Source organism: Neolamprologus multifasciatus, chromosome 19 (assembly GCF_963576455.1).
Source record: "Neolamprologus multifasciatus chromosome 19, fNeoMul1.2, whole genome shotgun sequence".
NCBI lineage: Eukaryota > Metazoa > Chordata > Actinopteri > Cichliformes > Cichlidae > Neolamprologus > Neolamprologus multifasciatus.
In genome coordinates, this window is record NC_140457.1 from 23,070,989 (window position 1) to 23,084,840 (window position 13,852).

Here is a 13,852-nt window from a genome sequence, read left to right on the forward strand (position 1 = left end):
GACTTGAACTCTTTCATGGCATGCATTTTTATTTTTTTGCTATTTGGGACCTGATGAATGTAAAAACAAAGAATTATCTTTTTACCTGATGTAGTCTCGGAGAAGAGGATATCAGACCCTTGTAGAGCAAAATTTAGTATTGTGGTCTAAACAACCCAAAATGTGATGTCCACATATGTGGACGCCAGGTCCTAGAAGGTTAAATTCCTACATGTTGAATGAAATGATAAAGACAACAAACTCATTAAACTTATAAATATTTAATGTATTACGTGGTGCAATAAATACAACAATTAGTTTATAAAAGCATCAGTCACAGGAAGAAAAACAGAAGTTACAGTAGTTTTGTGCAAATGCAATTTGTTTTTGCTCACTTTCTGTGAACACTCTTAAAACAAGACGTGGAAGTCAGTTTGGCACTTTTGAAGTTGTTTTTTGCTTCCCATCACAATACAAAGTTATTTTTTTCCCCTTTCACTTTGGACGGCCTGTATAGGGAAGAAAAAGATTGAGCCCTTTGCTGAGATCTAATTCTGCCATCATGAAATCAAATGTTTGCCAACTTGAATCGCAACTGTTCCTTAGCATAAATTACAACATCCTCATTTTGTTGAGGCTGTGCAGCCTGTTGCTATGTAGCTACAGACACAAGACATTAACCACAACTTCACCTCCATCTTTTTCTTTAAGACTTGAGTTTGTAAGGGCAAATATGTAACCTCGGGCACAGAAAAAATAATAACTACACCTGAAAGAACTCCTCGCCGTCTGTGAGGACTGAGGAGTGAAGAGCATGTGCTCAAATTTAACCTTCTCGGAACAGAACGCCTCAAACAATTAGTATCAACGGTCCCCGAGGCCTGAGAAATATTTGGTCAGTCAAAAATCCATTTGCGAGCTGCATTTTTTCTAATAAGCGCAAAAACACCATAAAAAGATCCACTTCCACTTTTAGAGGGTGGCCCCTTTTTTGAACACTGGAGCCAAACTAGAAAAGAACAGAAAAACCTTTAACACTGCATTATCACAGTGCAGTATGAGAACGTCACATTTCCGTCCTTCCCAAATAACCAATTAACACCAAACTTTGTTTTTTTGTCCTATAACTTCAGCTACAAAATAGCTAGTCTCCACATACAGGATGAAGACACCAGAGTGCTCAGTCTGCCAGAGAGCTACGTAGCAGTCACACTGAGAGGCTTGTGGAGGGCTCTCTGGGGGTCCCATGTGCAAGAAAGAAGGGACCACCCAACTTTAGTCACAAACTAAATCCTCCTTTTTGCTTATTTCATAGGGGTGGGGCATACTCTGATGCAAAGCTTTACATTTTTGTATCCCAGCTTGTGCTAGGCACGTATCCTAAAAACATATGAATAAAATTTTCTAGATCTTAAAAGAACTGAGACAAAAATGTACGTTTCATTTAAAAGACCAAATGAACTTGAACGAAAGACACAAAACAAATGTAAGTGTGAACATAAATCAGAGTTGCTGTGGTGCCCTGCCCCTTTTACACCATATTTTTGGTTTGTTAGTGAGAATACCTGAATTATCCTGAGCCAGCCAGCGGCCTCCCTGTGTGTGACCTTGACTACTTTACCCTCTGGCTTAGTAAAAACACATTGCTTTAAAGAACGACTCCATGGATTCCTTTCACCAACACTGCTGAAGGACAGATCCTCGCCTGACAACACCTCCTCCCCTGGTGAAAGGGAGAGGGATGGAGTTCTGAATGCAGCTTTAATCTCTGCTTTTCTTAGCTGTAGCCAAGGCACTGCTGGATCTGAGAAACCTGATGTCTCACAACTTATCAGATTCTCAAGTTTGTTTTTTCTACAAAAAATTTGCATCTGCTTTTGCTTTTTGAAGCTTGTGCGAAAGGAAATGTTTTGTTTTGCACCTTGAATGCTCAATTCAGTCTTACAAAAATACTATTTGTTGCTTAGAGGTCATTCAAATTCTTAGCAGATATGTAAAATAAATGCGATTATTTTCTCTTTGCTGTACCAGTTTGGTGAAAGGCAATTGTGTCAGAATACATGTCGTGGTATAGTCACGTGACATCTCAAACATGCAAAATAGTGTAGACACATTTGTAGCAGTAATTATAGCGTACACTGTTAGTAGTGCTTTCATTTAAAAGTCACACACATCTTACATAACCCTCACCTCTTTAAGGACCACTTTATGATCTCTTGGCCAATTAAGGTTACAACATCTCTGCTCTTGGACATAAAGCAGCTTTCAAAATGGTCTCCCATACATATTCCCAACAACTATTTCACTGTCAGTCAAGGCAACTCTCTGCAGTATTACATAACTACAGAATGACGGCAACTGTTGTTGCAAACAGACGGCTTAGAGTGCATCTCTGAAACGCTAAAAAGAACATCCAGCTTAAACGATAGTTATCATTTTGTCACCAGAGGATTTAAGTTATATATTATCCCACTCCATTAAAAGAAGCACTGTAATCTGTGTGCATTTTGTTATCCGTCATTTGTAAGCAGAGGTAATACCCCCCTGCTTCCCCTCCAAGCGGCATTTAATGTTGCACCAAACCCTTGACTTGTTTTGTGAGCACTTGAAAGTGAGTGAAAATCAGAGACTGAGAATTTAGCAGCTCATTTGTTTCCTCAGTTACGTCCTTAAAGGGCTTTTTGAGGGTACTGTAAGTAGAATATATAAAAAGACAAAGAACAATTGCACTTCTTCATAGAATAAAAGAGAAGAACATCAGGAGAGGAGCTAATGGAATGACTAACTTGGGGTGAGCTCCTCCCTTCCTTGTGAGCCCCCCTTTTTTCTGGCTATCTGGAACATGTCAGAGCAACACATGTTAGAAGATGTACTTCACCGCTAGGTTATGTGCTATTTTAAAACTACGCATGATCGCTCCACACCTAGCACACCTAAGACTATATGGCTTGTTCAGGTCAAAGTGGATGGATGGGGCTAGCAGTGCTGGATCACTTAAATCTGCACAGACAGAGAGGTCACCTGGAGAAAATACGCCAAAACTTGCTAATGATGTAATCACACTGTTTTTGTCTGAAAAGGAAAAAAGCACCGTCAGACAGTTATCCAAAATATGACAGCCAGAATTATGAAGGGTACCCATAACACACTGAGGTCACCACTGATCTAAAAATATGTTTTTAAAGGAAATTATAACAGCAAATGTTCACCTCACTAGCAAGCGTGCCCTCCATTTGAGGAAACTTTTGATTGTAGACTTGAAACGTAGACTGAACAGAAACATTTTTCCTCACTTATCCATAAATCTCAGAGTTCTCACTGATTACAGACATTTTTTTGGTACAGCAGCCAGTGCAATACATCATGCAATTATAGCTGCAGCAGTATTTCTTAAAAACATATCAGTGAACTGGATTGCACTAATATACTACACTGCTAACCCCATAATGAATGAAAGCCACTGAATCTCCAGATACTGAAGCAGGGTTCCTACACATTCTGCACCTCAAAATTTCATATCTTTTTGACGCTGTTATACTGAAATACTTGTTCAGTATAAATATTATAGATTAGTGGCTCTTTAAATATGCAGCTGTCGCAGCTTTTCCCAGAGAAATGACTGCCTATTAAACACATTTTCTTACAGGTCACAGAATTTCCAAACCCGTGTAGGAACCCTGATAAAAGGAAGACGTGCATAAAACATTAGTGTGACACACAATCGCAGAGCAAACAGTGGAATAACTTATTTAAACAAGACTGTAAGTCTGAGTCTCTGCAACATCACACCACTGAGACAAAGCCTTATACCTTTTACTAATCGCTTTACTCATGTTAACCCTAATCTAGCCAATATTTAATAAAGCAGTATTTTCCCCCACTTTATTTCATTTTCCCTGTCCTCCCCAAATGCTGCCACTCAAAAGAATCAGGGGGATGTGTGAATTTTCAGCAAATAGTGGCACAATGAATGATCCACTTCTGGCTGTCTAAACTTTTTGTGTCTATTATCATGTGCTGGTGTAAACTAACTAACATTACAACAAACAGAACACTGGGCTATGATAAAGTTTGTGGAGGACCACGGTAACCCCAGTAATTCAATATGTTTCATGACAGCCTCAGCTGTTTTACAACACTTTGCTGCTGGACTTGAAATCTGGTTAATTGCACTTTCGTAAGATTCCCTTGACATGTCTTAAAATAAAGCAATGGGACGGTCTATAGCTATGCGATTAATGGCATCATTCATCAGTTGTCTGTTGCCAACAGGCTGTCCAATGTTTACAGCTCAATGATCAAGTGCTGCTGTGTGGCTTGCAGACAAGCTAACAGGTGGACCACGGATTGGGTGACAACAGAGGAGCGATTCTTGAGAAACCCCACCAGGGAGCCCACCAGAATCACACGGCTATCCACGCCTGCCCTGAAATAGAGGCATTAATTTGACAACTGTGATAAACAGAAACACACAAGGAGTGTGTGGCCCTTCCCTTCAATTGTGAAAGTCGCATAGCTTGCAGACTCAGTGGTATAATCATACTGGTTTAAAGGTGGAGATTTGTGTGGAGATTGTTCAGATTTGTCTACAGCTGCGAGCAAATTGCATCTCTTGACAAACATGTCTTAATCTAAATTAGCTACCATAACAATGAAACCCAACTCACCAAAGTGCTAATGCTAGCGTAGTCTAAAGCATGGCAAACAGCCATACAATTACATAACCACCTTTTCATTGATGATTGAAGGCTCCAAATAAGAAATAAAATGATAAAGGAAATAAGAAAGGACTTCCAGCAGAAGCGGCTTGTGAAGATACATGATGTGTGACCACACACTGACTGCTCTAGTGGAGTGTTCAGCACATATCCCCTTTGCCCTCCCTCACCCCCCACAGTGGTTCCCTTACAAGGTAAATAAGACAGATGGAGTGAACATACATGAAGATTCTATCACGGCTCAAAGAGGTCGGGCTGTCCCTGCGACTCCAGCTGACAGTTGAATTGCTCTATCTCCTTGTTGGCCTCAGCGATATACTCTTTAATGAATTCCTCCATGTCTATGGTAGCAGCAATGTAAGGAAAACTGCAACACATGCACTCCACACAGCAGTATATAAAGATGCATCTCAGTATTTTTCACTGTTCTTCTGTTTCAAAATGTCAGTCAGTCAAATCAAACTGACTCATGACTATTTCAGACTTTTGTTCTCAAACCTTAATGACAGGGACATACAGTTTTACAGTAACCCTTGTGAAAAGGATACTGGGATGGAAGTTTGTTTTATCTCCAAAGATGTCAACATATTGATAACCATTGTAGAAGTAGCCTGGTGGAAGAGGTTCCAAATGTCTGGTCATCTAAACAGAAACATACGATATCAGGTTCAGTCAAGATTATTGATAAAAGCCACAAGTCCCTCATCTAGCCCAATATTTAAGAATTAGCAAAACCTGATAAATAAAGAACAGACCACAAAAAAGAACAATGGCACCCATATTTAACATCAGTTAGAAAACTGTCTCTATCAGCAGATGTTAATGGTAACCTTGGGAGATTTTTGTGCATTCATTGTTTATCAGATGTGTGTATAATCCTTTGATTTCATAAATGTGGTTAATGCATCCTAATTTGTAAAATGTTTTGATTTTATTTAGAAACTTAAACATCTTTGTTTAAAACTGCTACAACTTTTGATGACGCGGTGATAAAATCAAACCTCAAAGATGAGCAAAGATTTTGTTCTGGAAACAAAAAACTGGTAAACATGAAATTATATAAAATATATAAACGTGAACATACTGGCATGTATGTAGATAAAAAAAAAAGAGGGCGTGCTTTCATCTTTAGTTTCTACAGTCTGCAGCATATGTGTCAAAGTACTCCTGCCTTTGAGTATTTCTGCTTGTTTAGAGCCTTTTATGAAATATTATGTATTGCATGACAATTATCATCAATTATACCTATAGTCCCTATAGTTCTGAGCATGTTAGAAAGTGGAGACTCACGTGGATGCTCTTGATTTCTTGTGGTGAAAGGGTACTTTTGGTCTTCTTAGTTTTCTTTGCCTGCTTCTGTAAACGTAAAACAAAGAAAGAAAGAAACAACACGTTATCTTTTTTTATCTGACTGATGTTGTGTGATAACATGTCTATACATGAGTGTCAGTGTTCAGTGTCTACCTGCTTGGCGCACAGTCTTAACCAGTCCTTCAGTCCATCCTCAGTGAGACCAACACCATCAAAGAATAGGAAACAGGAGGTGTTGGTCTCTTTGGAACCCTGACTCAGAGGGTCACTGTTGTCTTCAGGGACAATTCTCAGGTTCCCACTCAGTGCATTGTAGCTCACTTCCATCAGCTGGTCTGAGCCTGGAGGTTTCACAGATGAAGCAGCTCAGATTTGAGTCTCAGTAAAGTTCACACCTTGTCTAACACCTGCTACAGCAGCTTCATATGTTAGCATGCTGTTGGTGGAGTGTTAATGTTTTAACATCCATACAGGGCTTCTGTTCCCAAAACAGCTCACAGAACCCGTGTGTACAAAACCAGATTAAGGCAAGATAAATACGTCCCACTTCAACAATATGTGTTGGATGTATATCAGCTAAATTGAAAAACTCAAACAAAATAACTACATGGATGTAAATGATACACTACCCAATAGGCAGCTACTAAAATATACATTAAGGGAAAGTCGGAGTCTCAGACACCACACTGGTTTCATACTCTATCCTCCCAACTATACAAATATATTCACACTCGCTGAACATCTCCTCACAGGCACCTGCACTTTCTCCTCATGCAACAACTCTACACACGTCTTAAAATAAAAAATAACAAAAAGAGTGAGAAAATTATGTGAAGCAAACCAAACTAGTGGAATATGGGCTGAGTTCTAAGCACCAGACACCAGAGCAACAACCAAGCAAAATTCCTACCGTCAGGAGCTTCTTTCCTGCCTTGAGAGAAACCTTTTGTCTAATGATTCCCCAAACTGGGAAATGCAAATGTAGATTAAAATATTTCCCAAGGAAAGAAGTCACATTTGTTTTTTGTCATGTTTTTCATAAGCAAGTTCTTCAAAGTAAGATCTGAAATTTTCAAAAGTTAGAAGAAGTATATTGCAAATATATTTTATAAAGAGTAAAATCAAAGGGAAAAATATGTGAATCCTACCAGAAAATCGGACTTTTCCCCAAACATTGTACATATTTCCTTGGAAGGGGCTTGGCCGTAGCGATGACTTGATTGCTGCAGAAAAACAATGAGAGTTTGATCATTTAGTATTGTCGAGCAAATTATGTAAAGTGAAAATTTCCTAGAAAGCAAGTTTGTGACAAGACTCTAAAGCCATCCTTTGGGAGTACAGATGTCTTCAAAGCAACGGCTGATAATTACTTCAACACCTCCATATTCAGAGGAAAGGCAGCTCATGTAATCACAACCAAATCCTTCCATCTCCTATCTAGAGAGTCTGTCACGAGGCAGGGGGCTTCTTTCCATCTCACCTTTACAGTGGGTGACAAATAGAGGCCTCTCTAGGGGTCGGTTAAAAGCCACGCGCTGCTGGGTGAGGACCAGAGTCCCAGAACCAGAGCAGAAGCGCCCTTTGCACCTGGAACACAGAACACGTGAAAGTTAAATCTAGACCAAGCCAAATGTTTGTGCTACATTTTGTCTTTGGCTGGAAAGCTGTTTACTCAACCAGCTGCTCACAGTGAAGAGGCCAGTGTATGTGATTTGCTGCTAAAGTGCAAGACAAATTTCTAAATGCAGATTCTTTTAACAGCAGGTATAAACAAAACAAACATTTCTCGCTCCTTGATATGAGGGCATCTAAGAAGAATCCCAAACACACCCCAATATACACAAACTGTACAAATTAAAGGCTGAAGATGAGCAAATTAAAACGGGCCAGACTCTGGCCAGATACTGTGTATGATCTGAGAGGAGGATTTAGCAGCAGTTCATATTAGGCTGAGCATTGAGGCATGAAGACTGGCTGGACATAGTCCAAAGGAAAAGAGACCCCTCTGTGTACATGGCAACTGCATGGCCAACAGCTTGTTACTGTGCTGCCAGGAGGCAACTGGTGATAGAACACGAGATGCCCTGAGGGGCTTCATGCCAATCAGCTGCCGATACACACACCACTGTAGCTGAGCAGCAATTAAACTGCAGGGAGGCAGGACTGAGGAAAGCCGAAGCAGGAATCAATCTGTCATTCAGCAGCCAAGAGGTTGTGTGTTGACACAGGAGGACATATGGGTGCCTTACCATCCAGGGTAGAGGACGTAACGGGCTCTCAGCATCTGTGGCTCATTGAAGCTGCTCTCAGACAATATCAGATTCATATCTTCATCCCTAATTAGGGAGAAAGATATATTTAACATCTAATATTCTACTGTACCAGTAATCTGTCTGTAAGTGTTTGCATTTTGAACACCAAATGTGACAAAGGAGTACATTGATCTGTAGCAGACTGTCAATCACAACGATAAATATTAAGTATAGAATGCATTGGGGAGTGTTCATTACACATTCAGGAGTTAACTGAGCCGTGCTCTGACCCAGAAGATTTAAACATAGACTCAGAGAGTGGAATAAAATGTAGCCTAGAGTGAATATTTTAGGCAAAGATAAAAGCAGTGAAATGACTGTTTGCAGCATTGATCATGATTCTGTGGGCGCCTACCTGGTGACAGCTCCTCTCTCTGCCAGTATGAAGGCAGCAGTGGGGTTGGCAGAGCGTACCAACTGCTGAACATGCTGCATGAGAGGGTGCTTCTTCTCTGCTGTCAGCCCAGTGAACACCACTGTACTCACAATACCTGACATACAACAAGGCACAAAAAGAGAATGAAAATTCCACAAGAAAATGGATCACTTTCCCAAAAAAATACAGAATCTCCTCAGTTTTGTCCCTGCTGAAATACCATATTTCACACTACATTTAATTTATTGTCCATACCACTGCTTTTTTTCTGCCTGAAAGCAGAACATGCATTTTTATCACCTCACATGAGCTGATTGATATAAAAGGCAATGACATATTTTTTCCCTTCACAGTTCCATGTTTTTCCTCTGCACTGCCCCAAATTAGGATCCAGTAACAAAGATGGGAAATATGATCACAGTAAACCCAAAAATGTGAAAGTTTTCACTTGAGAATGTGAAATGGAAAGTAAACCATCTCAAACATACAGTAATGTTTGCACCAATGAGGTGTGAAACGTTTTTATAGCTCTTACTGTATGTAACAACATCTCTAAAAAACATTATTTAAAACTTACTATGTCCCAAAATAAACTGTATTAGTATTGTTGCTATTTTCACCTCCATCACTGAGTTGTATTTACAAAACACTTTAATTAAATGAAATTGTTTTATTTATATAGTGCCAAATCACAACAGCATTCATCTGAAGGCGCTTTAGGTTGTAAAGAAAAGATACTACAAAAAACAGAGAAAACCCCAACAATCAAAAGACCCCCTATGACCAAGCATTTGGTGACACTGGGAAGGAAAAACTACCTGTTACCTAGGCAACAAGAGCCTTTTATGTCCATTAAGTGGTGATGTGTCAGCTAGAAAGTGATGCCCAACGAGCATATCGTTTTATATAAATGGTGCTTAAGAACTAAAAGTTTTTACCTCCATATTTATTATAAAGCATCTTACATGTCAGCAACTCTAAGGTAAAGAGCATCATATTTCATAAGTCAACACTTTCTAGTACAAACAATACAAAACTTTGGTTAATTGATAAATGGTCTGTAACAATTTATAATGCAGCTACAGGCCGATAAAGAAGACTCTAACTTTGCTGCAAACAAAAAAAAAATCTAACTATCTATTGACATGGTCCTTCCTCAGCATTAAACATACTGTGCTGCTGGACAGGTGAATGAAAGCGCAGTGAAACAGACCAGACTAACCTTGGCTGAGCTGCTCCAACAGCTTAGGAAAAGCAAACCTAAAAACAAAATGACAAGAAAAATGAGAGAGGAGAACTATAGTTAAATATTAAACATATTCTAGAAACTACCTAATGCAAATGTTATTTTTGACTGAGACGCTCACTGCTGCAATATAGGTTCCATACTAAACAACACATAAGAGGTGTATTTAAATGTATTCACTTTTCTGCCCTCTTTATTTTGCCCATGTCCTGTGTCACCACATCATCCTTAATAAGAGCTCTATTTCTGACTAATGAATGCATGCCAGCGTTGAGCAGCAATAAACAGACTAATTCCACATTATGGGCCTTGGCCATAATGTATGACATCAGGACTTTGACTGGCAATGGACCAATGGAACATCTTTCTGTAATTTAATTAATTAAAATTCATTGTAACAATGTATCCTGAGTTTTCATATCGATCTGTGTTATACACCACTTTCTGAAGTCTCCTTAGAACCACTACCCTTCTTTGGGAGCCTGCAGGCTTGGGGATCAGCAATTTGAAAGGCATTTATCTTTCCTGTCCTGACGTAATGAACTGTCTGCATCCATCACAAAGAATAGATCATGACTGACTGATGAGCTTCTCTGAGGGGGGTTGCTGGCCACACATGTGGATCTGGGGGATTAAAGGGCTATGCTGAAGCGGGTGACAGGCAGGTCAGACCTAAGCTGGGCTAACCGTATCCAATTAGCGCCATAGTAGGGGTCCACAGACCTCCATACAATCTGTGGCAACAGACAGGGACAGGAGGCTTGATGAAGATGCCTCAATTGGAAAAGTCACTGCTAACTGCATTGTTAGCTAAATTCTTATTACACATTTTCCACTCCTGAACTAAGTAGGTACTGTGTTTAACTGAAAGGTCATCACTGCATGATTAATGCATGAAATTCAAGACATATTTCATATTAAGCCTAGCTTGTGACACAAGCACGGACAATTTTTAGAATTTTGCTCATGCACATCTCCACAGTGGAGACAAACAACATCTAACTGAAGTACAGACTTTAAGATTTACTTTAAGGGGTTTACCAAAGTTTTATATATAGTCCCAGATTTTCATAGACTCAGATTTAGGTGCACAACTGACTGACAGGCACGTTCATGGTCATGAGGGGCCTAATCGCCCATTAATTCATGACAAATGAAACAAATAAAATATCTGGAGCTGATTCAGTTTTGAACTTGTAGCTGGTAACTGTTCACTGCAACTCTCAGCATGAGGTCCAAAGAGATCTTTGCAAGAGGACAGATTCATAAGGTTTAAAATAAAAAATAAAGCTATAAGAGACATAACAAAAACTTTAAAAATGGCAAAATTACAATCTGGTGTATTCTTATAAAGAACGAAAGCATTGACCAGCTCAGCAACAACAAAAGACATGAAAGAAAAAAGAAGACAACTAAAGTCCATGATTACATAATTCATCACATGGTTCAGACCCCTCACAACACCTCACAACTCAATAACACTCACGAGGACAGAACAGAAAAATTCTTTGGACAGGTGAAACCAGCATTAACCTGTATCAGAATGATGGGAAGACAAAACTGTGGAGCAGGAGAGAAACAGCTCATGACCGGAAACATACCACATCATGTGTCAAACATGTTGGAGACAATATTAGAACATGGGCCTTTGGAATTAAGTCTCTAGTGAATGGATAATGACCCAAAGCGTGCTATAAAATAAATCAAGACTTTCCTGAATATAATGATGAAAAACAATTACTGTATTTAAAACAGTAAAATTTGTGCAATTACTTTTCAGCCTCTGAAAATGGTTTTTTTTTGTATAAAAATGACGTTAATTCCTAACCAGTACATGGAATTTATATGTGTAGTTAACATTTGTCAAGCTTAATACCCAGAATCTAGTTATTATAGCTTAACTAACAAAGTATTTGTTATATAACGTCTATTGATTTTTTAAATGAAAGTTCTGATGAAGACTGATGATGGCACAAGTTTTCAAAGCATGCAAAGACTACACCTTTTAGACTGGCCTTGTGTGTATGAAAGCATCAGGGCTTGGCCAAGCTTGGCCTGCTTTGGAAAAACAGCCTATCAACCGGAGTAGTATGCCATATTGTGTTGAGCTGCTCAGTAAATCTATGACAGTGAGAAGCTCTGTAAACTCCATCTAAAGCCTGTAACAAAAGGAGAGTGAGATTAAATGTAGAGCTGATCCTCTCTGGAAAAAGGGACCCAGCCTTGAGTTTTAATAGCTAAAAGTGTCATGTAACCTTTTCCTGTAAACCTCCAGCACTTTAACAATTTATGAGCATCTCCTGTCTGTAATTATCTGGCCTGTCCATATGTTGCTTGAAAATATACCTAAGTGAAACCCTTAATACTGGTGCGTTTGACCTCACTGAAACTCTTAAACTTTGCACAACAAACTGAAATGTGTGTCATTTCAGAAATAATCTTTGTTGGTAGCAAATTACTTTATTGCACATCTGCTCATGTGCTAGAAAAATCTATGGTGGACACACATGTTTCAGGAAACTAAGCACACGGTGAATGGCAAAATATACAACAAAAGTAAGATATAATTTTTCATCGTTAACCTGGATCAATGAAATGACTTTAACTGCTGTGAAACTGGGCTGACTGCACTTGCAGTCCTCTGCATTTTTCAGAGTCATGGTGATTTACTTACCACTAGTTACTATAATCCAAAATTGTTTTATATCTTAAAAATAGCAGAGAGAAATATCTCAAATCGTACCTGTGCTCGATAAAGGAGGTGAGAGGGTTCACACAGGCAGTAACTGCACCAATTGTGAAGCATGCCTGAACAACTGGGTCAGGATGGAAGAGCACAGCCTGGACCACATCTAGAACATCTGTATATCTGTAAGTAGGAACATTCACAAATGTAAACAATATTGATCTATTCTATACTCAACATCCTGCATGTTTTAATAGTTTCATATTCTAAGCTCTTTTATATTAGATGAATACATCTTTAATATTAAAAGGTACAAGTCTTATGACTGGTCTTCTTTAGGTCTAAAGCACGAATTAGTCTTAACTGCTCATTTTTTCTTACCCCGGGGTGAGCACCAACAGACGGGGTTTGCCTCTTGTACCTCTTTGGCTCTCCAAGAAGCTGGACAAATACTTCTGGAGATGTGAAGCTGAGAAACTTTCCGGAGCAGGCTCATAAACCACCCACCTGTGAGTGTAATGATTGAGAAACTTGTGTATATTTTGTTGTGTTATAAGTCTGGTATTTACTGTGTTACTTGAGAAATTTTGTACCTTTCACATTTGTGGTTTAGCTGGACTGAGAAGTTGCAAAGAATCTTCTTATGGCTTCCTGGCAGTCCAGTGATGATGGTGATGACAACCTTTTCACACATTAAAAAAGCCCACATCAGATATTCATTAAATCAGCTTTATTATAATTAAACTAGGTGCTAGATAAGAAAGCAATCAGAAAATGATTTACTATGTCTACAATCTTTAAAAAAAGAGAGAGAGAGGGAGAGAGAGAGAGAGAAGGATTCACCGCATCCTAAGACAACATACTCACCTTGTCTCCCTGACAAGGGGGTATATTCCTAAGCTCTGCAGAGGGAAAGAGCATCCCCAGGTGGTCATACATAATGGGCTCTTGACCAATGCTACTAAGAGCAAAATGCTGAAGAAACCTGGTACAGGCCAGAATACAGGAATCAGTGAACAGAAATGTGGTTGACACAGACCGACATGCCTGGACAAACCTATGATTGCATTTACTGTATTGTGTTTACATGCCATTACTGTCTAAAGAAAACAGCAATTGAAATTACACTGATAATACAAAATAACACTATGGACCGTGAGTATTATGGAACAACGCACAGGACGCTTATTTTGGGTGCAAATGCTTAACACTAGAACTGCGAAT

General features: G+C 39.2%; 1 protein-coding gene across 10 annotated transcripts in view; it reads right to left on the minus strand.

Moving 5' to 3' along the window:
• dnaaf9 (dynein axonemal assembly factor 9) overlaps positions 1 to 13,852 on the minus strand; it is a 31,718-nt gene that overhangs the window by 8,112 nt on the left and 9,754 nt on the right. For 2 of the 10 annotated variants that reach the window (XM_085143473.1, XM_085143472.1), the window contains exons 25-37: positions 13,496 to 13,613; positions 13,222 to 13,310; positions 13,010 to 13,135; positions 12,686 to 12,811; positions 9,919 to 9,956; positions 8,676 to 8,811; positions 8,258 to 8,344; positions 7,489 to 7,595; positions 7,157 to 7,231; positions 6,162 to 6,349; positions 5,988 to 6,053; positions 5,246 to 5,339; positions 4,920 to 5,038 (exon numbers count right to left, since the gene is read on the minus strand). In XM_085143473.1, the coding sequence (XP_084999599.1) occupies positions 4,932 to 5,038; positions 5,246 to 5,339; positions 5,988 to 6,053; positions 6,162 to 6,349; positions 7,157 to 7,231; positions 7,489 to 7,595; positions 8,258 to 8,344; positions 8,676 to 8,811; positions 9,919 to 9,956; positions 12,686 to 12,811; positions 13,010 to 13,135; positions 13,222 to 13,310; positions 13,496 to 13,613 (1,357 nt within the window). In that variant the 3' untranslated portion in view covers positions 4,920 to 4,931. Of the gene's footprint in view, positions 1 to 244; positions 5,039 to 5,245; positions 5,340 to 5,987; positions 6,054 to 6,161; positions 6,350 to 7,156; positions 7,232 to 7,488; positions 7,596 to 8,257; positions 8,345 to 8,675; positions 8,812 to 9,918; positions 9,957 to 12,685; positions 12,812 to 13,009; positions 13,136 to 13,221; positions 13,311 to 13,495; positions 13,614 to 13,852 lie in introns of those variants that run through there. The other 8 variants (XR_014871202.1, XR_014871201.1, XR_014871200.1 and 5 more) reach the window with 8 other exon arrangements.